Here is a 23,899-nt window from a genome sequence, read left to right on the forward strand (position 1 = left end):
CCAGTCCTGCACAGTCTGCACTTTCTCTTCCATGGTGCTGACGCCGCCATCCCCCAGCCTGTGACCCAGGAACCTGACCTCCCGTCTCATAAAGCAGCACTTCTGGGGGTGCAGCCTCAGTCCTGCTGCTGCCACTCTCTGCAGCACGCGCCTGAGGCCTGACTCAAACGATACCCCGTGGACCAGGATGTCGTCTAGATAAACGACACACTCCTGGCGGGGGCTCCCCGCCAGCACCCTGTCCATTAGTCTCTCGAATGTAGCGGGTGCGTTACAGAGGCCAAATGGGAGGACCTTGAACTGCCACAAGCCCCCGTTGGTGATGAAGGCGGTCTTGGGCCTGGCCGCAGGGGTGAGGGGGACCTGCCAGTATCCGCTGCGCAGATCTAGTGAGATGAACCAGGAAGACCCAGCCACTGTATCCAGGGCCTCGTCGATTCGTGGGAGGGGGTAAGAGTCTTTTCTTGTTACGTTGTTGAGTGGTCTGAAGTCCACACAAAACCGCCAGTCCTCTTCGGACTTTTTAGGCACCATGACTACTGGGGTGGCCCATGTGCTGGTGGAGGGTTCGATGAGTCCTGCTCGCTGCATGTCCTGTAGTGCTTTGTCTGCTGCCGCCTGTCGGGCCAGGGGAAGGCGTCGGGGCCTCATTCTAATGGGCGGGGCATCCCCTGTGTCAATGTCGTGCCGGATTAGATCAGTTTGGCCCACGTCATCCTCCGATAGTGAGAAACAGTCTTTATACTCCAGCAGGAGCTGCCACGGCAACCCCTGTTCGATGTGAATCAGTCCGTCACAGTTCTTCTGCCACACCTCTCTCACGGCCGCGACTCTCTCTCCACTGTCAGGCGGTGTGGCAGGTGTTGGGCGACCGTGGGGATCTGCGGTGGGCGGGGTGGAAGGCAGCTCGGGCGGCCTGTAGGGGGGGTTGCAGTCGAGGGCTGGAATTGTGGTGGGTCGATATGGTTTTGTGGCGGGTGAGGAGGGGGGCGGTGTGATCGGCTCACAGAGGAAGACAGGGCCTGCAGCCATGCTTGATGTCACTTCTGTCGTCCGCACCGCCACCGCGTGAGCAGTGTTGTAGTTCGGCCGGGATGGTTGTCTTGACATCTGTACAACATGTCCGTCTGGGAATGTAAGCGTTCCCCTCCTGGTGTTAATGACACAGTCCATCAGTTCAAGAACATCCAACCCTAGTATGCAGTCCTCCAGGTCCGCGACCCACACTGGGCAGCGAACCATCTCTCTCCCCACCCCCACAGTCTCCACCGCCTCCCCCACCATGGGGGCCCGGTCCCCGGTGACCGTCTGGAGCTTCACTAAGGTGGGCCAGACTGCGGTTCCTCTTCCCAGCATATCAGGTCTTACCAGGGTGGCTGACGAACCCGTGTCCACCAATGCAGAGCAGCATGTCTCCCCGAATGTCACTGGGGCGTACCAACAGTTCCCCGTCCCAGTCCGGCCCAGCATCACGACCTGCACCTGTTGGCCCCCTGTATCCTCCAGTGTTGTATCCCCGCCCGTTCGGGTTTGGGACGCTGTCCCGGGGAACCGCACTGTCCCGGCTATGCGTTCCCCGTGTCGTTTCCCTGGTCTTTAGGGGCGTTGGGGCACTGCCGGGCCAGATGGCCAGGTTTTCCGCACGCCCAGCAGACCCTTGTGCGCCCCCAGGGGCGCTGTTCTCCCCGTAGCGAAGCAGCCCGCACCAGCTGCGTCAGTTCTCCGCCCAGGCAGGCGCTGTGTTGTCCCTTTCAGGTACGTTCGCGGCCCTCACCCTCAGTGCATTGTCCAGCGTGGAGATGGGGGGGCCAGCACCCAGCATCTCTCTCTCTTAAGCCAGCTCCAAATCCTCCAGGAGGGACTTAGGGTGAGCCAGCAGCGTTTGGATACGCAGGTCGCCCGTTGACAGCGCCTGCAGGAAATGGTCACAAGCTAATTCGCTCTGTATGGCGGGGGGCATGTGGGCGTAGGTGCGGTGGACCAGCCCTTCAATGTCATTGGCGAGATCTCTTAATGGCTCCCCGGCCCATCTCTGTCGGCTGCACAGCTCGGAGCGAAGTAAGCTAGCCGCTGAACATTGTCCAAACCTCCTCTTTAATGCTCCCACTAAAGCATCATAGTCACTCCTGTCTTCTGGGCTCAGCAGCAGTAGGCTTGACAGAGCATCCCCGGTGAGGCACATAGCTAGCTGAAGAGCTTTCATTTCTGTGGACCACCTGCCGGCCCGGGCTAACAGTTCGAACTGGGCGTGAAAAGCTTCCCAGTCAGCCTTGCCATCATACCTGGGGGTTTTCACCGAGGGCGGGGCGACATTCTCCGTCCTGACGGCGGCTGGCTCTCCACCTGCGGCACGTCCTGCTCCGAGACGGGCGGAGGAGCTGAACCCGGCATCAGCGGCCATCTGAGCAGTCGTTCTCCTCACCCTCTCTCTCTCAGCCGCATCCCAGCCTCCGACGGCGCTGTATTGCTCCGGCACCCCGGCTCCCTCCTCCCGCTTCACTTTTTTTTCGTACTCCATTTCTCACCGGAGTGTGGACGCTGTGTCCTCCGTCCTTCTGTGTCCACACGTATGTAACGGTGGTGTGTAGCGTCCCTTTTCTCTTCTCACCGTCTTTTTTTCTTCTGACACCAGTGTAGCGTTTCCACAGAAACCAGTTGAGAGGCGTAGTACACTTGCTGTCTTTATTGTTAGACATGTAACAGGCTACTGTGGGGCGTAATCACCGTCAAAGGCACATTTATATATCTCTAGTATTGCTAAACTTATCTCTCGTGCGTCTGTCTCTCCCACTCTAAAACCTCCGACTTCTTCACTTCCGCATCCCAACATAACAGCACTCTCCCTCCTATTCCTCACCCAATCACAGGTAACCCCCAGCATGCAACTCTGAACATGTTGCCTTCACTGGCACTCTGTAAACTTCAGTGTCATAGAACAGTACATGAAACTAAGTATGTGAAAGTTGACACATTAACATTAACATCTCCCCTTAACTCAACCCGTTACAATATTGAGTTATGGTTTTAACTCGTTAATCATCAATCAAAAAGAATCGATTAGTTAAAATGTATTTATATATCCCTCAATCAGAAGTGTGTTATTCGGCTCTGTTGTGGTAGTGTTTATATGCGTGAAAGCAGATTCCAGAGACTTCATGTAAACTTCACACAGTTTCCTTTACTTGTTCTTCTTCCTCCCCTTAATCCCCACAATACACTCAACGGCGCCCCCTCTGGACGCTATCTGATATTGTACAGAACATCCGTACATCCCCCCCTTTTAGCTTGTAAACTTCTTTTCTTTATTTTAAACATAAAACTGTTTCAAAATGAAATAATTCCAAAATGATAGTTACTTTTATCGTATTCACCAGGTCTTAATAACTGAGCATATTCAGGTCCCATTCAATAACATTAATGCCCAACATAACACACATGTTTTTAGGAACAACAAACAAGACCAGGGAAAACTCTCTGGTCAATTAGCATGTTCATAAATCCAGTCTATCTGGAGGACGGGAAACTCTTCCCGACCTGGTCACTGTTTCACCTGCATCTGTCTGCCTTTGGACAGTCTCTGACTCATCCGGGCAGGATAAACCTCTTTCTGGGAGCACTGTCAGATGAGCCCTGTTTCGTCTTAAGCTCCCTTGGTCTGTTTCCACATTGTACGACCTTGGTGTTGAAGCCAGTCCCTGGACAGTAGCTGTTGTCTGCGCTGTTTTAATCCACACTCTCTGTCCTGGAACCAGAACTGGTAAGTCCCTAGTCCTGTGTCTCAGGTTGAATGACTCTCTCTGCTTCACTTTTAGTTCTTTGTCTTTTTTCCTGAAAGCTCTGAGGTTTGGCCAGGCTGGTTTCAATGCTTGAGGAGCGGTAGGAACTGTTGATCTTATCCTCCTCCCCATCAACAGCTGCGCTGGGCTCAGCCCGTGAGCCAGTGGTGTAGCTCTGTAAGCCAAAAGAGCTTTCTGAGGGTCTGGACTTTTGTTGAGCAGCTGTTTGACCGTACGGACAGCTCTCTCTGCTTCTCCGTTGCTCTGGGGATAGCGAGGGCTGCTGGTCGTGTGGTTGAAACCACAGTCCTGGGCAAAAGTGGCAACGTCTGTGGAAGAAAACTGTGGCCCGTTGTCAGTCACCAAGATTTCAGGCACTCCAAATCTTGCAAAGATTACCTTGAGTCGCTCCAAAGTTGTAGATGTTGTCAGGGTCGAGAGGTTTGCTACTTCAATGTATCGGGAGTAGTAGTCCACCACCACGATATAATGTCCATTCTTCCACTGAAAGATATCAGCCGCCACTTTTTCCCATGGTCGTGCTGGGAGGGGCGTGGTCATTAACGGTTCTGTCTTTGTCTGTGAATATTGGCAACAGATTTCACACCTTTCCACAATCTCTTTAATCTGTCTTGTTATCCCTGGCCACCATAGGGATCCTTGTGCCCTTGCCACACACTTAGTCACGCCCTGATGGCCTTCATGCAACCTTTCCATCATTTCCTGTTGCATGCATGCAGGGATCAGAATCCTCGTTCCCTTAAGAAGCAAGCCCTCTGCCATGTTGATATCGTTCCTCTCCGACCAGAATGGCAGAAGATGCGCAGGAACGCTTCTCCTGTGAGAGGGCCAGCCTTTTTGCGTCAATGTTTTCAGCTGCCTGCAAACACTGTCTGTGCTCTGAGCTTCTTTGATGCACGCTAGTTTACTGTCAGTGGCAGGGAGATAGTGTAAAATCAGATCAATGTATGCACGGCATTCTTTCTGCAAGCTACTATTGGCCTCTCTGGCCTCCATTCCCAGGGGAGCTCTTGAGAGAGTGCCAGCAGTGACGAGTTGTTTTCCTGGGACATGTATGATTTTGTAGTTGAACCTCAACAGTCTTAGCCTAAATCCAAGAATTCTTGGAGGAAGATCATCCAAAGACCAAGAGCAAAGCAGCGAGATTAAAGGTTTGTGATCGGTTCTCACTGTGAATTCCAAGCCTAGCAGATATGAGTCGCTCACAGGCCCATGTTGCCGGTACTGCTTCTTTTTCTATTTGCGCGTACTGGATCTCTGTGGGCGTCAGGCTCCGTGATATGTACACAACAGGTCTCCATCTACAATCTGTCTGCTGCAGGAGGACCGCCCCAAGTCCATATGAAGACGCATCTGCCGATACTAATGTTTCTTTCTTAGCACTGTATTGTGCCAGAACTGGAGGAGAACTCAGCTCTTTTTTAATTTTTTCAAAGGCTGTTTTCTGTTGTGCGTCCCAGGTCCATGTGCTGTCACTTTTTAACAGGTCACGTAGGGGTTTTGTGAGAGCTGGTAGACTAGGTGAGAACTTGCCAACATAATTCACCATTCCCATGAACCGGCAGACTTCCTCCACATTGCGAGGTTTTGGCATGTTTTTAATGGCGCTTATTTTGTCTAGATCAGCCTCGATTGCTGATGCGCTTATGTTGTGTCCAAGGAATTTCACTTTTTCCACTGAAAATTCACATTTTTCATTGAGGGTGAGGACCGCTTTTTCACACCTTTTCAGTACTTCCTGCAGCCTTTCATCGTGCTCTTTTTTGTCTTTTCCATTGACTAAGATGTCATCTGCATGGCACAGAGCGCCTTTTGCTATTGCGATTATTTGTGAGATTCTCAGCTGAAAATGCTCAGGCGCGGAAGAGATGCCGAAGGGGAGCCTCTGAAAGCAATATCTTCCGAAGGGGGTAATAAATGTTGTTAAAGGCTGTGATTCTTTATGTAGAGGAACTTGCCAGAAACCAGATGTTGCATCTAATTTAAAAAATACTCTTGCCCCCTCAAGCTGTGCCAGTGTCTCATCAACTGCAGGCAGTATGTGTCTCTCTCTGCACACGCTGTCGTTAAGTCGGGTGAGGTCCACACAAATACGAGGTTTCTTATTTGGCTTGGGGACCACTACCATCCGCGCACACCATTCAGTTGGCTCCTGAATTTTTCTTATGACCCCCATTGCTTCCATCCTGTCCAACTCTTCTTTAACTTGTTCTTTCATAGGTAATGGAATTCTGCGCGGAGCCGAGAGAGCATAAGGAACTGCTTCATTCTTCAGTTTTATCTGATAACTTCCTTGTCGCTTTCCAAGCCCTAAAAAAACTTTTGGGAACATTGCTCTGTATTTATGGCTCGCTTCTTGTTTCTCTTCCTGTACTGAAGCTACCTGTTGAACCAGGTTTAGCTTTATTAAAGCAGGAAGTCCCATTAGTGGCATCACCAAGTTTGTAACCACATATACATCCTGCCTTATTTCTCTTTTTTCTGTTTTAATGTGTGCTTTCATGATGCCCAAAACCTTCAATGGACAGTTATCTGGACCTTTAATCTTCTTAGGTGGTGTCTTCAGCCTGCCATCACGTGCTCTCAAGTACATAGCAGATGGAATAGCTGTAACTGAGGCTCCTAAATCCAGTTTAAATGTTACCTTATTTCCATTGAGGCTGATTTCTTTTAACCATTGCTCTTCAATTCCTTCTGTGTTAACTGTCCCCATGAAAGCTATGTCTTCTTCTGTGTTACTGTCCACTATAGCTTCCACTCTTTGAGATGATCTGCAGACCGCAGCGAAATATCCCTTTTTTTTTTGCATTTTCAACCCTCGGCCTCTTTGGCTGGGCACAGTTTCCAGGGGTGTTGTGGCGCTTTGCCGCACCTTGTACATTTCTTATTATAGTATGTCTTGTTTACAGTGCTTGGCTTGAACGTAGACTGCTCTGGTCTGCGTGGGGGAGCTTGTCTAGATTGTGCTTTCCTTCTGTTTGTGTTTATGGCATCCACATTAGCACCTTCAATTTCTGTGTGTCCCCCTCGTAGCAGTTGCTGTTGTTTCTTTATTTCTTCCTGCTGTCTGACCTGGGTTATTGTTTTTGCCAGCGTCAGTTCTGGGTCTAACTGAAGTCTCTCTGACAGCCTGGAGTCTCTTATCCCGACCACTATGCGGTCTCTTATTATTTCCTCCTTTAAAGTACCAAATTTGCAGTGTTCTGCCAGCTTATTCACATCTGTGATAAAGTTCTCTGCGGACTCACCTTGTTGTTGCTGTCAGCTATTAAACTTTGCACGCTCATAAATGACATTGTGCTTACCCACAAAATGTTCATCAAATGCTTTTGTCACCTCAGCATAGACTGTCTTCTGTTGGTCGCTTAGTGGTAACGTAGTGAGAATGTTGTCACTTTTTTCACCCATCACATACAGTAGAGAGTTGGCCTGTTAACCGTCCTCTTTTCCGCTCAATCCTGAAGCCATCCTGAAGCTCTCGAACCGTCTCAACCATTGCGGCCACGAGCTGGGCTCCTCGAAATTGAATCTGCCAGGAGGCGCGATGGAGAATATTTGATCTGTCATCTCCCGTCCTTATCCGGGCTCCGATGCGGATCCACTGCTCTCTGTCGCTTAGCGTAGTTTAGCCTGCCGCCGGCTAGGTAAACAATGACGACCTCAGCTGGACTATTTCAGCCACACTTCTCCCAACTACACCTACTTTTTACCCACAGTAGGTTCGCCTACTTCTGACACCATGTTGTGGTAGTGTTTATATGCGTGAAAGCAGACTCCAGAGACTTCATGTAAACTTCACACAGTTTCTTTTACTCGTTCTTTTTCCTCCCCTTAATCCCCACAATACACTCAACGGCGCCCCCTCTGGACGCTATCTGATATTGTACTGAACATCTGTACAGGCTCATTAATACCTATACACATTGTTTAGAGCAGTGGTTCTCAACCTTTTTTCAGTGATGTACCCCCTGTGAACATGTTTTTAATTCAAGTACCCCCTAATCAGAGCAAAGCATTTATGGTTGAAAAAAATAGATAAAGTAAAATAAAGCACTATGTCATCAGTTTTTGATTTATAATTTGTATAACAGTGCAAAATATTGCTCATTTGTAGTGGTCTTTCTTGAACAATTTGGAAAAAAAGATATAAAAATAACTAAAAACTTGTTGAAAAATAAACAAGTGATTTAATTATAAATAAAGATTTCTACACATTGAAGTAATCATCAACTTAAAGTGCCCTCTTTGGGGATTGTAATAGAGATGCCTCTGGATTCATGAACTTAATTCTAAACATTTCTTCACGAAAAAAGAAATCTTTAACATCAATTTTTATGGAACATGTCCACAAAAAATCTAGCTGTCAACACTGAATATTGCATTGTTGCATTTCTTTTCACAGTTTATGAACTTACATTCATATTTTTTTGAAGTATTATTCAATAAATATATTTATAAAGGATTTTTGAATCGTTGCTATTTTTAGAAAAGCATTTTTTTTAAATCTCACGTACCCCTCGGTATAACTTCAAGTAACCCCAGGGGTACGCGTACCCCCATTTGAGAACCACTGGTCTAGACTGCCGGACCTAAAACTCCTTGTGTTTCTTTTACTTAATATTTATTCATTTTCATCCACCTTTGGATGGCCTTGCTATCTAATATATTGATTATGACTATAAACTAATATGTTAAGGCATTGTAATCGTAGCTTCATTAATACTACTAATTGTTTTTAAACAATGCAAATCAATGTATCAAATAAATTCCATTGATCCTACTATTTATAGCAGTAATAATAATAATAATAATCTCTATTAATAACAATATATTGAAATAGTTTTAGCGGAAGTAATATTTTCCCATCCAATCGAGAACAATATTGTTCTGCTGACGCTAGCGTCTCTTTTTGCAGACAGATATAACATGTTGTAAATAAGTTGAAGTCCTTCTTCAGAGTTTTTACTTCAAAACGCAGTAAAACTGGACATACATAAATAAACCATTTTGCTATAACTTAATTAAGATACAAAATACCTTATTTGTGACAGGCCAACATAAAGTAAAAGCTTTAAAACAAATGCACTAGATCGATGCTAATTAAATGGGACTCGCCATACGGATGCTAGTATGGCGATTTTATACGGTGATTTTAACACCTCCAAATTTGGTAATTAAACTTAAAACTTTATATATATATATATATATATATATATATATATATATATATATATATATATATATATATATTCTGTTTTTATTTACGATTTACACAACGTACCAACTTCACTGGTTTTGGAGTTTATAATATGTGGTTCTGTGGTTATCGTCACAAAAATTCTATTTGCCATCATGTGTACCTTTTTGGCTTTAAAGAATCGTACACACTTGTCTTTTGTTGTGTGCCCTAAAAAGTGTTTATACTGTAAGTACTGTACTTACTACACATCAGATGTTTGATTCTGGTGCTGAGCTAATATTTCCTGGCAGTCAGTACTGTACTTACTACACATCAGATGCTTGTTTCTTATATATATATATATATATATATATATATATATATATATATATATATATATATATATATATATATATACGAATCAAACATCTGATGTGTTGTAGTAAGTACATAGATACACTGTATATATATATATATATATATATACAGTGTATCTATGTACTTACTACAACACATCAGATGTTTGATTCGTATATATATATATATATATATATATATATATATATATATATATCCATCCATCCATTTTCTACCGCTTATTCCCTTTTTTTGGGGTCGCGGGGGGCGCTGGCGCCTATCTCAGCTACAATCGGGCGGAAGGCGGGGTACACCCTGGACAAGTCGCCACCTCATCGCAGGGCCAACACAGATAGACAGACAACATTCACACTCACATTCACACACTAGGGCCAATTTAGTGTTGCCAATCAAGCTATCCCCAGGTGCATGTCTTTGGAAGTGGGAGGAAGCCGGAGTACCCGGAGGGAACCCACGCATTCACGGGGAGAACATGCAAACTCCACACAGGAAGATCCCGAGCCTGGATTTGAACCCAGGACTGCAGGAACTTCGTATTGTGAGGCAGACGCTCTAACCCCTCTGCCACCGTGAAGCCCATATATATATATATATATATATATATATATATATATATATATATATATACGAATCAAACATCTGATGTGTTGTAGTAAGTACATAGATACACTGTATATATATATATATATATATATATATATATAAGAATCAAACATCTGATGTGTAGTAAGTACAGTACTTACAGTATAAACACTTTGTAGGGCACTCAACAAAAGACAAGACTGGCACATTCATTTTAATGGTAGGAGGGAACAGAATAGCACGATGGCCACAGCCTTAGGACAAACTAAACTGAATGCATACTTGCAAATGGGACTTCTTCTATTACTGTAATACAAATTATATTTATAATAATAATAATACTAATAATTATTATTATTTGTGTTACAGTAATGATAATAGGAATATTTTTCATTTGTAGTATTTTTCATTATTAATAATAATTTGCATGACGAATAATGCCATCCATCCATTTTCTACCGCTTATTCCCTTTGGGGACGCGGGGGGCGCTGGTGCCTATCTCAGCTACAATCGGGCGTAAGGCAGCGTACACCCTGGACAAGTCGCCATCTCATCGCAGATGACGTATAATGAAAAATAATAATTTTTCATTGTTCAGTTTTATGCTTCTAAAATCTGGAATGGTCTTCCGGAAGATATGAGACAGACCTCAATGTTGGCAATATTAAAATAAAAGTGGTTTTACTTTTATTTCATTGTGCATATGACAACTGAAAGTATAGTATCTACACTCTTGTGATTTTATTTAAATTACAATAGCTTTTATGATTATTTTATTTTATGTTTTTAATTTGAATTATGATTAATTTTATGATTAATTTATTTTGTATTTTTACGATCATTTTATGATTATTCTTCTGGTAAATTTCTGTAAAGCCCCTTTAAGTTGCCTTGTGTAAAACTTGTGCTCTGTAAATAAACTTGCCTTGCCTAATAAATGAATAATAGTAACAATAAAACGTATTATTATTGTTATTATTATAATCAAAGTTTCTATATTTTAATATATTTATTTATTTCATGTACAAACAATATTTGTCCATTGTGTCTCCAGGTAAAAATGGTGGTCTTTGAAGACATCAACCTGCAGCTTTCGCCCTGCGTGATGGTAAATGACATTTTCCAGTCAGTCCATCATATTTTTCACACAAAATATTTATTTTTAACATTCAATATTTATGCACAGATGAAAGTAAGAAGTGAAGCAGACCTCCCCCTCGGTCCTTTCTGTCATCACAACTGTACGTTGGCACAAATTCTCACTACAAAAGTGTAGCTCCTCTCCTTTAGTCATATTGTTGTTGTTGTCCTTGCAGCAGCCGCCAGGTGGCGCTGGTGTTTGCTGCTAGTGGCTCTTTTGCTGCTGGCTTCCATGACGACGCTGATATTGTGTTACCTGCCTGACTTTGTCAAGAGTAAGTGGAAGTTGCACAACATGACACGGTGCAGCAACGACAAGATACACTTTGTTCAAAGTTTCCCCACAAAGGCATCCGGTACTTTTTACTACATCGTGCAGTGCAATCTTTCATGCTGTAATACAGGAAGTACCCTACTCTATATTTTTTCCCACAAAACGCTACCAAAAAAGGGTGTGAAAATTTGGCCAAGCAACCACCCCTTCTTTGTTGCAAGTGCTATTATTTTTCTAGATGTTAAAGGTCTGCTGAAATCAGATTTTCTTATTTAAACAGGAATAGCAGGTCCATTCTATGTGTCATACTTGATCATTTTGCGATATTGCCATATTTTTGCTGAAAGGATTTGGTAGAGAACATCGACGATAAAGTTTGCAACTTTTGGTCGCTTATGGAAAAGCCCTGCCTGTACCGGAAGTAGCATATGATGTGTTGCAGGGCTCCACTCATATTCACATTGTTTTTAATGGTAGCCACCAGCAGTAAGAGCAATTCGGACCGAGAAAGCGACAATTTCCCCATTAATTTGAGCGAGGATGAAAGATTTGTGAATTAAGAAGGAATAGAGAAAAAAGAAAATATCCCTGATCTGCTTATTGTTTTAGTAGTGTTTTAGTGAGATTTTAAAGATTGTAAAAGATTGTAAAGACATACCTCGAGGTCAAATGGCTGCGGTGAACACGAAGTGTTTCAGAGAGAAGCCGAGGAGCCAAACTCACAGCTGCCTTTTAAACAGCTGCTGCAGGACGAAGAATAATCCAAAGATTTCTCCGGTAAGATATATATCACAATTTCCCCATCCAAAAACATGCTGGTTGACGTAGAGAAAACATGTTCGCTTGACCGCTCTGCTTCACAACAAACAAAGAAACATCGGCTGTGTCTCGGTGCTAAAGACAGCTGCAATCCACTGTTTTCCACCAACAGCATTGTTTTTTATAGTCTCTATTATTAAATGAACAAATTGCAAAGGATTCAACAACACAGATGTCCAAAATACTGTATAATTATGCGGTTAAAGCAGACGACTTTTAGCCGTGACTGGTGCTGTGCTAATATTTCCGGACAGTCTGTGACGTCACGCATACACGTCATCTTTCCGTGACGTTTTCAACAAGAAACTTGCGGGAAATTTAAAATTGCAATTTAGTAAACTAAAGGCCGTATTGGCATGTGTTGCAATGTTAATATTTCATCATTGATATACAAACTATCAGACTGCGTGGTGGGTAGTAGTGGGTTTCAGTAGGCCTTTAAAATGTTAGATTGACTTGAAGTTTCTCACACAGCTGAATGCGCACCACTGCAATTCATTGCATGATTTGGTACACCTTTGTAGCACTAGATGTTGCAACAGCAATTCAAGTGTAAGCCACGTCACACATGACAGTGTTTGAAGATGACTCGTCAGCTGATTTTGGATTGGCTGTCGCTACTCCAATCAGCGCAGTTGCGAGCAATCAGCTGCTCCTGTTGTGGTTGGCAGCAGGTAGCGGCGGAGTGATGCAGTAGCGACGCACAAAACCTTCTTTTGTTGCAATTTATCCACTCAACGGCTACAATAACGAAATGGCGAGATGCAAAGACTTAAGCTAACATGAAGTGAAGTGAAGTGAATTGAATTACATTTATATAGCGCTTTTCTCTAGTGACTCAAAGCGCTTTACATAGTGAAACCCAATATCTAAGTTACATTTAAACCAGTGTGGGTGGAACTGGGAGCAGGTGTGTAAAGTGTCTTGCCCAAGGACACAATGGCAGTGACTAGGATGGCGGAAGCGGGGATCCAACCTGGAATCCTCAAGTTGCTGGCACGGCTGCTCTACCAACCGAGCTATACCGCTATACCGCCCATGACCATCGTCTTTGTAAATCGAGTTCTGTGCAGCGCTTTCAATTTGTTGACGGTAAATGGTAAATGGGTTATAGCGCTTTTCTACCCTCAAGGTACTCAAAGCGCTTTGACACTATTTCCAAATTCACCCATTCACACACATTCACACACTGATGACGGGAGCTGCCATGCAAGGCGCTAACCACGACCCATCAGGAGCAAGGGTGAAGCGTCTTGCTCAAGGACACGATGGACGTGACGAGGTTGGTAGAAGGTGGAGATCGAACCGGGAACCCTCAGGTTGCTGGCAAGGCCACTCTCCCAATCGCGCCATGCCGTGTAAAATTCTCTGTTTCCACATTTGTTGTTTGTTCTATTTTATTTTATGTTTAAACATACCATGATCACCATACTTGCCAACCTTGAGAACTACGAATTCGGGATATGTGGGAGGAGGGGGCTTGAGGTGGGCCGTGGGGGGGTTTTGAGGTGGGCGGGGTTTGGTGGTAGCGAGGGGGTGTACATTGTAGCATCACAGAAAAGTTAGTGCTGCAAAGGGTTCTAGGTATTAGTTTTTTTTGTGTTACGGTGCGGATGTTCTCCCGAAATGTGTTCGTCATTCTTGTTGGGTGTGGGTTCACAGTCTGGCGCGTATTTGTAACAGTGTTAAAGTTGTTTATATGGCCACCCTAATTGTGACCTGGATGGGTGTTGAGCAAGTATGCCTTGCATTCTCACATGACCGTGTAGAAGTCGCATATTATAAGTGTCTGTGCCGGCACGCTGTTTGTATGAAGGAAAAGCTGATATGTTGACAGGTTGTAGAGCAGTGGTTCTTAACTTTGTTGGAGGTACCGAACCCCACCAGTTTCATATGTGCATTCACCGAACCCTTCCTTAGTGAAAAACAAAATGTTTTTTTTCTCAAATCCAAGACAGTTATGTTTTTTTTTTACTGGTGCACAAAATGAACCATGCATGAACATCATCTTGTTCAAAGAACAAAACCAAAACAGTGCATGAACAAACAACAAATGACACACCTGCGAATCACATGGAAAATTAGAGGGAACATTGTTTGGGGGTATCCATAATACGGCGATAGGGAGAAGTTTTTATTTACACGATGAGTCGTATGTGTCTTGACCTCGCGGCAGAGCCTCCGCCGAATTCCTGAGGCGTACTCACCGAACCCCCAGGGTTCGATCGAACCCAGGTTAAGAACCACTGTAGTAGAGGAAAGTAAAGATAGTGCCTTTAATGTACGCCTCCAATATTGTTGTCTGTTTGGAAATCGGGAGGTTTGGCAAGTATGATGATCACATTGGTTAAGTTTATAGCTATGTTATCTAATATAGTATCATTTTCACTATTGTTTTGATTACACTATAATTGTAATATTTGAAAGATGATAAAATGAATGTGTTTTGGCAGTTGCGGATGTCACCAATGCGGCAGTTTGCTTTTCCAAACGTCTTTAATCAATATCCGACATGAGAATCCTAAACTGGAAAGGCTTGAAGTTGACTGGATTTGTAAATATACAGCGATAAAGTCTAAGTTCATTGTGTTTTGAAACGGCATAGACTATTTTTCTCCAAATTTTCAACTAGTTTGAAGTGTTTTGCCAAGAGCAATATTTGTGTAGTTTCCTAGCTTGACGCTCCTGTACTTTCTCCGGCTCCCGCTTGCTGCGGCAACTACAAACGACAAAAAAACTACTTGTGAACTTAATCATTCCAAAACGTCAAAGAATAACAATGTGGGGGAAAAAATGTATAGCAGAATAAAGCGAGTGTGTTACAGTAAGAAAGGGTAAGTAAAAGTAAGAGTAAGGTCAAAAAACTTTGTGGCTCGATTCCACCACACTTGACTGCCATAACACATAATACACTGTGTCCAAAACTAATTACCACACAGATCCTTCCACCATAAATGCAATTAAATGATTACATTTTCTTTGATGTATTAATGTAGTATAAAATAGGCCACCTGCTCAGTGGCCTTGTGGTTAGAGTGTCCGGCCTGTGATCAGTAGGTTGGGAGTTCAAACCCTGGCCGAGTCATACCAAAGACTATAAAAATAGGACCCATTACCTCCCTGCTTGGCACTCAGCATCAAGGGTTGGAATTAGGGGTTGAATCACCAAAAATTATTCCCGGGCGCGACACCGCTGCTGCCCACTGCTCCCCTCACCTCCCAGAGGGTGAACAAAGGGATGGGTCAAATGCAGAGGACAAATTTCACCACACCTAGTGTGTGTGTGACAATTGTTGGTACTTTAACTTAACTTTAACTCTAGTACGTTACCGAATTATTCACACAAATGTAATAATTACAAATAAAGTGTGCCTTATAATTACTCTAAGCATGCAGTTATATTTTTTCGTGGAATTCAAATAAAGTAAATAGTCCCCTTTTGGCTGAATAAACATAAAGCACCGTCCATAACATGCAAATTAACTTAAATAGCATTTAGACTCCGATGATGTGTAATATTTTCAGATTTTTTGACGAAAAAACCCAAGCTATTTTGAAGTTGTCTTTATATTTAAATTATTTTGCGATGATTTTACCGGTCCGTCCCGCTTGGGAATAGATTTTCCTCCATGTGGCCCCTGAGCTAATATGTGTTTGACACCCCCGCAATAGAGGGTTCCTGTTTCTCACAGTTCATAAACACGCACACGCTGATTGTATCACACGCTCACTAATCTGGATGCACTTTCTCAAATCTTACACGGCAGAAGTGTCCCAAAAGTAAGTAGACAGCCTGTCGAGGATTCTGTCTGATTAGGGACAGACGGACAACTTAAAAGACACGCACACGGATCTGAAACACACTCTCTGATTGATATACAGACACACACATTAGCACACGCACTTTGGATTACACGCGCACAGATTGTGATACACGTTTACAAATCATTTTGCTACAATAATACTTCCATAATGTTTGGGAAAGTTTTCCATGAAATTATTATGAGTGACTGAGCATCGAAGGAATACCTTTGTGGTAAAAAAATCTTACAAAACGCCCTGTCATTCATTAATTGATGTGCTTATTAACATGTCAAAGTTAAAGTACCACTGATAGTCACACACACACTAGGCGTGGTGAAATTTGTCCTCTGCATTTGACCCATCCCCATTTTCACCCCCTGGGAGGTGAGGGGAGCAGTGACCAGCAGCGGTGACCACGCTCGGGAATTATTTTGGGTGATTTAACCCCCAATTCCAACCCTTGATACTGAGTGCCAAGCAGGGAGGTAATGGGTCCCATGTTTATAGTCTTTGGTATGACTCGGTTTGAACTCACAACCTACCGATTTCAGGGCGGCCACTCTAACCACAAGGCAAGGGGAGCAGTGAGCAGCAGCAGTGGCCGCACCCGGGAACCATTTCGGTGATTTAACCCCCAATTCCAACCCTTGTAAGGCACTGTGTGTATTTTGCATAAAATCTAAGCATACAAATGTATAAATAAACGAAAACTATAAATACTACAGCAGTGTTGGCACCATCAGTGTGCCGTTTGTGTGGTGGCCACTGATTGGCTCAGCCTTACGAGTGTAAAGGTGACCATGTGGGTGTTATTTCATGTCTAAGGCTTTCGTATTGTTACAAACTGTATTTACAAGGTCATTAAGACATTTTTTTTATGCTTAAGCTTGGAAAATATTAACTGCCCTGACCACATGTTGGCGACAAATACACATTGATGGATAGATAGATAGACAGACAGATAGATAGATAGTACTTTATTGATCCCTTCAGAAGAGTTCCCTCAGGAAAATTTACATTCCATCAGCAGTGTACAGAACTGAGATCGAATTGAAAAAGTAAATAATACATAGCCGGGTATATGTTATTGTTTTGCATCCCCTGTCATCCTAGTACCCACCCACCCCCCCAGAGAGGAGTTGAACAGTCTGATTGGGTGTGCAACTTTTACTTGTAACAGAACAGCTCCTGTCAACAACTTGTGATCTGATTGGCTATCGCAACTGTCTATCAACTCTATGTGTCCTCAAATTCATCTGCTAACGGTCCCGATGACGTATCTATGGACGTAGAATTGTCTCACATCAACTTATATATATCAGCATGATTTTAATCATACTTGCCAACCCTCCCGGATTTTTCGGGAGACCCCCGAAATTCAGCGCCTCTCCCGAAAACCTCCCGGGACAAATTTTCTCCCAAAAATCTCCCGAAATTCAGGCAGAGCTGGAGGCCACGCCCCCTCCAGCTCCATGCAGTTCTGAGTGACGTGTATAAAGAGCGTGCCTGCCCAATGACGTTATAACTGTAGAATGATCGAGGGCGAGTTCTTGGTTTCTTATGTGGGTTTATTGTTAGGCAGTTTCATTAACGTCCTCCCAGCGCGGAAAGACAACACACAACGACAGCAGTCAGTTTTCGTCCACCGTATAGCAGTTCGTCTGCCTTAAACAGCAATGTTGTGATACTCTTAAACAGGACATTACTGCCATCTACTGTACATGCATATGGTTAAAAAAACAAGGATGGACAATTCAACCCTTAACTCAACAATGAGTAGATGAGTGTTATATGTATGTGTAAATAAATGAACACTGAAATTCAATTACTTATTTTATATATACAGTATATATATATATATATATATATATATATATATATATATACATATGTATATATATATGTATTTATATATATATATCTATATATATATATAGATATATATATATACATACATATATATATACATATGTATATATATATGTATATACATATATATACATATATATACATACATATATATATATACATATGTATATATATATGTATATACATATATATATATATATATATATATATGTATGTATATATATAATAAAATAAATAAATATATAGCTAGAATTCACTGAAAGTCAAGTATTTCTTATATATATATGAAATACTTGACTTGGTGAATATAACGGTAAGGAAAATATGCACCTCCCCTCTTAACCACGCCCCAATGCCACCCTGCCCCCGACCACGCCCCCCACCTCTTGAAATCGGAAGTCTCAAGGTTGGCAAGTATGATTTTAATGCACATGCATATATTAATCAATATAAAAATACGAATGTGATATACAAATAAATAAATAGTTTGCATAGATAAACACATATTTGTAAATATATTTTTGAGATTTGAAAATATACACAAAAAAATGTATAAATCTAAAAATTTTGCATACAAATAAATCAAGAATTTGTATAAATAAATGTGTATTTGTAAATATATTTTTGAGATTTGAATATAAATATGCTTGATTTTGTATTTGTATTGTATATGTGGATCGCTTTTTTGCTTTTGTGTCAATGAGACATTCCTCCCACAAACCAGATGCACAAATAAATGTGACCTACACATTCCCCAGAACAACGAGCAGAGGGCACTGCAGCTAGAGCGTTCTGGGGCACAGAGCATTTTATGCATTACATGCAAAATATGCCCGGAGTTCTCTGCACAAAAACAATCCCTGTCTTTACAGAGAGAACACACAACAGGCCAGAGCTTGCTAACATTAGCGTTGTATTAGCTAAGGCTAATTTATCCAGTTAATCTGAAAGACCGCGCAAGCTGCTTATTTTATTGTATCAATGCCGTTAAATGACCTTGTCCTGATGTAGATACTGATCTCTTATCAGGCAGCAGTGCTCTCTGCTGGTTGTTCAGGGGAGTGTGTAGGTCACGTGTATTTGTGCATCTGGTTTGTGGGAGGAATGTCTCATCGACACAAAAGCAAAAAAGCGATCCACATATACAATACAAATACAAAATCAAGCATATTTATATTTAAATCTCAAAAATATATTTATGAATACATTTATTTATTTAAATTATCTATTTTTTTGTATATCACATTTGTATTTGTATATTTATTAATATATGCATATGTAATAATATCATACTGATATATATAAGTTGATGTGAGACCATTCTACTTCCATAAGTATCCAATCACAGGACGCTTAAATGTCACTTTCAACGTGAGGCCATCGAGAAGGCCTTACTGACAACAACTCGGGATCTGATTGGCTATCGCAACTGTCTATCAACTGTATGCCCACGTTCACTTACAGTGCACAGACGCCCGCATTGTTGATTCTCAAGGCCTCGGGCAGATTTGGTACAGCATGGCAACAAAAGCTAGCTGAATTCTGATTGGGTACAAACTAAAACCAAAAATAACAGCACTGGAATGAGCATAATATGACATGAAGAGAATATTTTACATTTTAGATATTTAGGGAAAGTAAATTCAAAAATACTTTTGTCTTTAATTATGATCATGATTTCTGGTTCTGTTAAGCCAGCAGAGAAATATTTGCTGGCCCTGACGCTGTGTGTATTATTGTTTCTTTTTCTCCTCCTGTAGAATGTGTGCACAGAGCTTCCCGTGGAGTTAGGACGAGTCCGCACGTCGTGCTCCTGAGTCCTCCCGGTCTTGACAAGGACGTTTTGGAGAAGGTTCGTGACCTAGGCTCTCTGCTCAAGCAGCAGAAGTTGAGCGTGTGCGTGGATCAGTGGAGCAGGAGGGAGCAGCACAGCCTGGGCCCCGTGGTCTGGCTGCACTCCCAGCTGCTGCACTCCAAGAGCCGCGCGGTGCTCATCTTGACCCCCGGAGCCTTGGAGCTGGCGCACGAGTCCAGCCGTCAGCACCAGGAGGCGGAAGGAGGCTTTGGGGATGTGCCTCTCATAGCATCTCCCTACTCGGACGCTTTCACCGCCTCGCTGCGCCTCATCCACCAGGACAAGCAGAAGGGTCGCGTCGGACAACGTTTTCTCCTGGTCACCTTTGACCCCAGCGTGGTGAAGCGCCATGCTGCCTCAGCGGGACTGTTTGAGGGCCTTGAGCTGCTCCATATTCCCTCCCAGACCAAAACTCTAATATATGAGCTTGGAAAAGGGAAGCCTGAGTTGGATGGAGATTAAAGTAATTGTGCGTTGCAACTGTCGGTTTTATGATGTCTTATTTATTTGGTTCTTATTTCTGTCATCAGGGTTTTAAAGTCTTATGTGTCTCGCTGTGTTGTTTCAGAAATTTGCCTCGGGACTATGGCTGGAAATGAGCATTTATGCTAAGTCCGGCGCATTTACACCGTTTATTCAACTGTTGATTAATGCGCACTGTCCCCGTTAAAGAAATGAAATACAAATATGCAAAAACTTTAAATATTTCGCATTTGCAGTAGGCCAAAGTGCATGTGTACTGTTTTCTTATAGATGATCTATAACAAAGTAAACATAGTTTTCATTTAGGATATTATCCACTTGGTGACGCAAAAGTAAAAATATATCACAATTTTGCATAGACATTTTATACAAAATAACACCAGTACTAATTATTATTTTAAGTATCTATAATTATATATACATAATTAACGTAGTACAGGCCAAAACTTTGGACACACCTTCTCATTCATGCATCCATCCATCAATTTTCTACCGCTTATTCCCTTTTGGGGTCACGGGGGGCGCTGGTGCCTAGCTCAGCTACAATCGGCCGGAAGGCGGAGTACACCCTGGACAAATAGCCACCTCATCACAGGGCCCTTCTCATTCAATGTGTAACCCCGTTTCCATATGAGTTGGGAAATTGTGTTGGATGTAAATATAAACGGAATACATCCATCCATCCATTTTCTACCGCTTATTCCCTTTCGGGGTCGCGGGGGGCGCTGGCGCCTATCTCAGCTACAATCGGGCGGAAGGCGGGGTACACCCTGGACGGAATACAATGATTTGCAAATCATTTTCAACCCATATTCAGTTAAATATGCTACAAAGACAACATATTTGATGTTCAAACTGAAAACCCCTTTTTTTTTGTGCAAATAATCATTAATTTTAGAATTTGATGCCAGCAACACGTGACAAAGAAGTCGAGAAAGGTGGCAATAAATACTGATAAAATTTAGGAATGCTCATCAAACACTCACTTGGAACATCCCACAGGTGTGCAGGCTAATTGGGAACAGTTGGGTGGCATTATTGGGAATACAAAACAGCTTCCATGAAATGCTAAGTAATTCACAAACAAGGATGGGGCGAGGGTCACCACCTTGTAAACAAATTGTCGAACAGTTTTAGAACAACATTTCTCAACGAGCTATTGCAAAGAATTTAGGGATTTTACCATCTACGGTCCGTAAAAACATCAAAAGGTTCAGAGAATCTGCAGAATCACTGCACGTAAGCGATGATATTACAGACCTTTGATACCTCAGGCGGTACCGCGTCAAAAACTGACATCAGTGTGTAAAGGATATCACCACACGGGCTCAGGAACACTTCATAAAACCACTGTCAGTAACTACAGTTGGTCGCTACATCTTTAAGTACAAGTTAAAACTCTGCTATGCAAAGCAAAACCCAATTATCAACAACACCCAGGAACGCCGCAGGCTTCGCTGGGCCTGAGCTCATCTGAGATGGACTGATGCAAAGTGGTAAATTCTTCTGTGGTCTGATGAGTCCACATTTCAAATTATATTTGGAAACTGTGGACGTGGTGTCCTCCGGAACGAAGAGGAAAATAACCATCCGGATTGTTATAGGCGCAAAGTTCAAAAGCCAGCATCTGTGATGGTATGGGGGTGTATTAGTGCCCAAGGCATGGGTAACTTACACATCTGTGAAGGCACCATTATTGCTGAATGATCCATACAGGTTTTGTAGCAAAATATATTGTCCTCCAAGCAAAGTTATCATGGACGCCCCTGCTTATTTCAGCAAAACACTGCCAAGCCACGTGTTACAATAGCGTGGCTTTGTAGTAAATGAGTGCGGGTACTTTCCTGGCCCGCCTGCAGTCCAGACATGTCTCCCATCGAAAATGTGTGGCGCATTATGAAGCGCAAAATACAACAGTGGAGACCCCGGACTGTTGAACGACTAAAGCTCTACATAAAACAAAAATTGTAAAGAATTCCACTTTCAAAGCTTCAACAATTAGTTTCCTCAGTTCCCAAATGTTTATTGAGTGATGTTAAAAGGAAAGGTGATGTGACACAGTGGTAAACATGCCCTTTCCCAACTACTGTGGCATGTGTTGCAGCCATGAAATTCTAAGTTAATTATTATTTGCAAAAAAAAAATTAAGTTTATGAGTTTGATCATCAAATATATTGTCTTTGTAGTGCATTCAATTGAATATGGGTTGAAAGGGATTTGTAAATCATTGTATTCCATTTATATTTACATCTAACACAATTTCACAACTCATATATATATATATATATATATATATATATATATATATATATATATATATACTTATTCAAGACTCAAAATTCAAGATTGTTTATTGTCAAATGCACAGTTAAACAGACAGTCTGCCGTACAATGAAAATCTTACTTTGCTAGTCAATCAATCAATCAATCAATGTTTACTTATATAGCCCTAAATCACTAGTGTCTCAAAGGGCTGCACAAACCACTACGACATCCTCGGTAGGCCCACATAAGGGCAAGGAAAACTCACACCCAGTGGGACGTCGGTGACAATAATGACTATGAGAACCTTGGAGAGGAGGAAAGCAATGGATGTCGAGCGGGTCTAACATGATACTGTGAAAGTTCAATCCACAATGGATCCAACACAGTCGCGAGAGTCCTGTCCAAAGCGGATCCAACACAGCAGCGAGAGTCCCGTTCACAGCGGAGCCAGCAGGAAACCATCCCAAGCGGAGGCGGATCAGCAGCGCAGCGATGTCCCCAGCCGATACACAGGCAAGCAGTACATGGCCACCGGATCGGACCGGACCCCCTCCACAAGGGAGAGTGGGACATAGAAGAAAAAGAAAAGAAACGGCAGATCAACTGGTCTAAAAAGGGAGTCTATTTAAAGGCTAGAGTATACAAATGAGTTTTAAGGTGAGACTTAAATGCTTCTACTGAGGTGGCATCTCGAACTGTTACCGGGAGGGCATTCCAGAGTACTGGAGCCCGAACGGAAAACGCTCTATAGCCCGCAGACTTTTTTTGGGCTTTGGGAATCACTAATAAGCCGCAGTCCTTTGAACGCAGATTTCTTGCCGGGACATATGGTACAATACAATCAGCAAGATAGGATGGAGTTAGACCGTGTAGTATTTTATACGTAAGTAGAAAAACCTTAAAGTCACATCTTAAGTGCACAGGAAGCCAGTGCAGGTGAGCCAGTACAGGCGTAATATGATCAAACTTTCTTGTTATTGTCAAAAGTTTAGCAGCCGCATTTTGTACCAACTGTAATCTTTTAATGCTAGACATGGGGAGACCCGAAAATAATACGTTACAGTAATCGAGGCGAGACGTAACAAACGCATGGATAATGATCTCAGTGTCTTTAGTGGACAGAATGGAGCGAATTTTAGCGATATTACGGAGATGAAAGAAGGCCGTTTTAGTAACGCTTTTAATGTGTGACTCAAAGGAGAGAGTTGGGTCGAAGATAATACCCAGATTCTTTACCGAGTCGCCTTGTTTAATTGTTTGGTTGTCAAATGTTAGAGTTGTATTATTAAATAGAGTTCGGTGTCTAGCAGCACCGATAATCAGCATTTCCGTTTTTTTGGCGTTGAGTTGCAAAAAGTTAGCGGACATCTATTGTTTAATTTCATTAAGACACCCTTCCACCCTTCAACAAGTCACACGGTACTTAGCTAAAAATAAACATAAAATAAAATAA

At 42.6% G+C, this 23,899-nt stretch overlaps 1 protein-coding gene across 1 annotated transcript in view; it reads left to right on the top strand.

The window, feature by feature from the left end:
- The window catches only part of il17rc (interleukin 17 receptor C), a 46,100-nt gene extending 25,922 nt beyond the window's left edge, over positions 1-20,178 (top strand). The window contains exons 11-14 of the mRNA XM_061874311.1: positions 10,992-11,045; positions 11,124-11,178; positions 11,254-11,352; positions 19,604-20,178. Of these exons, the coding sequence (XP_061730295.1) occupies positions 10,992-11,045; positions 11,124-11,178; positions 11,254-11,352; positions 19,604-20,160 (765 nt within the window). The 3' untranslated portion in view covers positions 20,161-20,178. The remainder of the gene's footprint in view (positions 1-10,991; positions 11,046-11,123; positions 11,179-11,253; positions 11,353-19,603) is intronic.
- The last annotated feature ends 3,721 nt before the right edge of the window (positions 20,179-23,899 follow it).

This window comes from Nerophis ophidion, linkage group LG16 (genome assembly GCF_033978795.1).
Source record: "Nerophis ophidion isolate RoL-2023_Sa linkage group LG16, RoL_Noph_v1.0, whole genome shotgun sequence".
Lineage (NCBI taxonomy): Eukaryota > Metazoa > Chordata > Actinopteri > Syngnathiformes > Syngnathidae > Nerophis > Nerophis ophidion.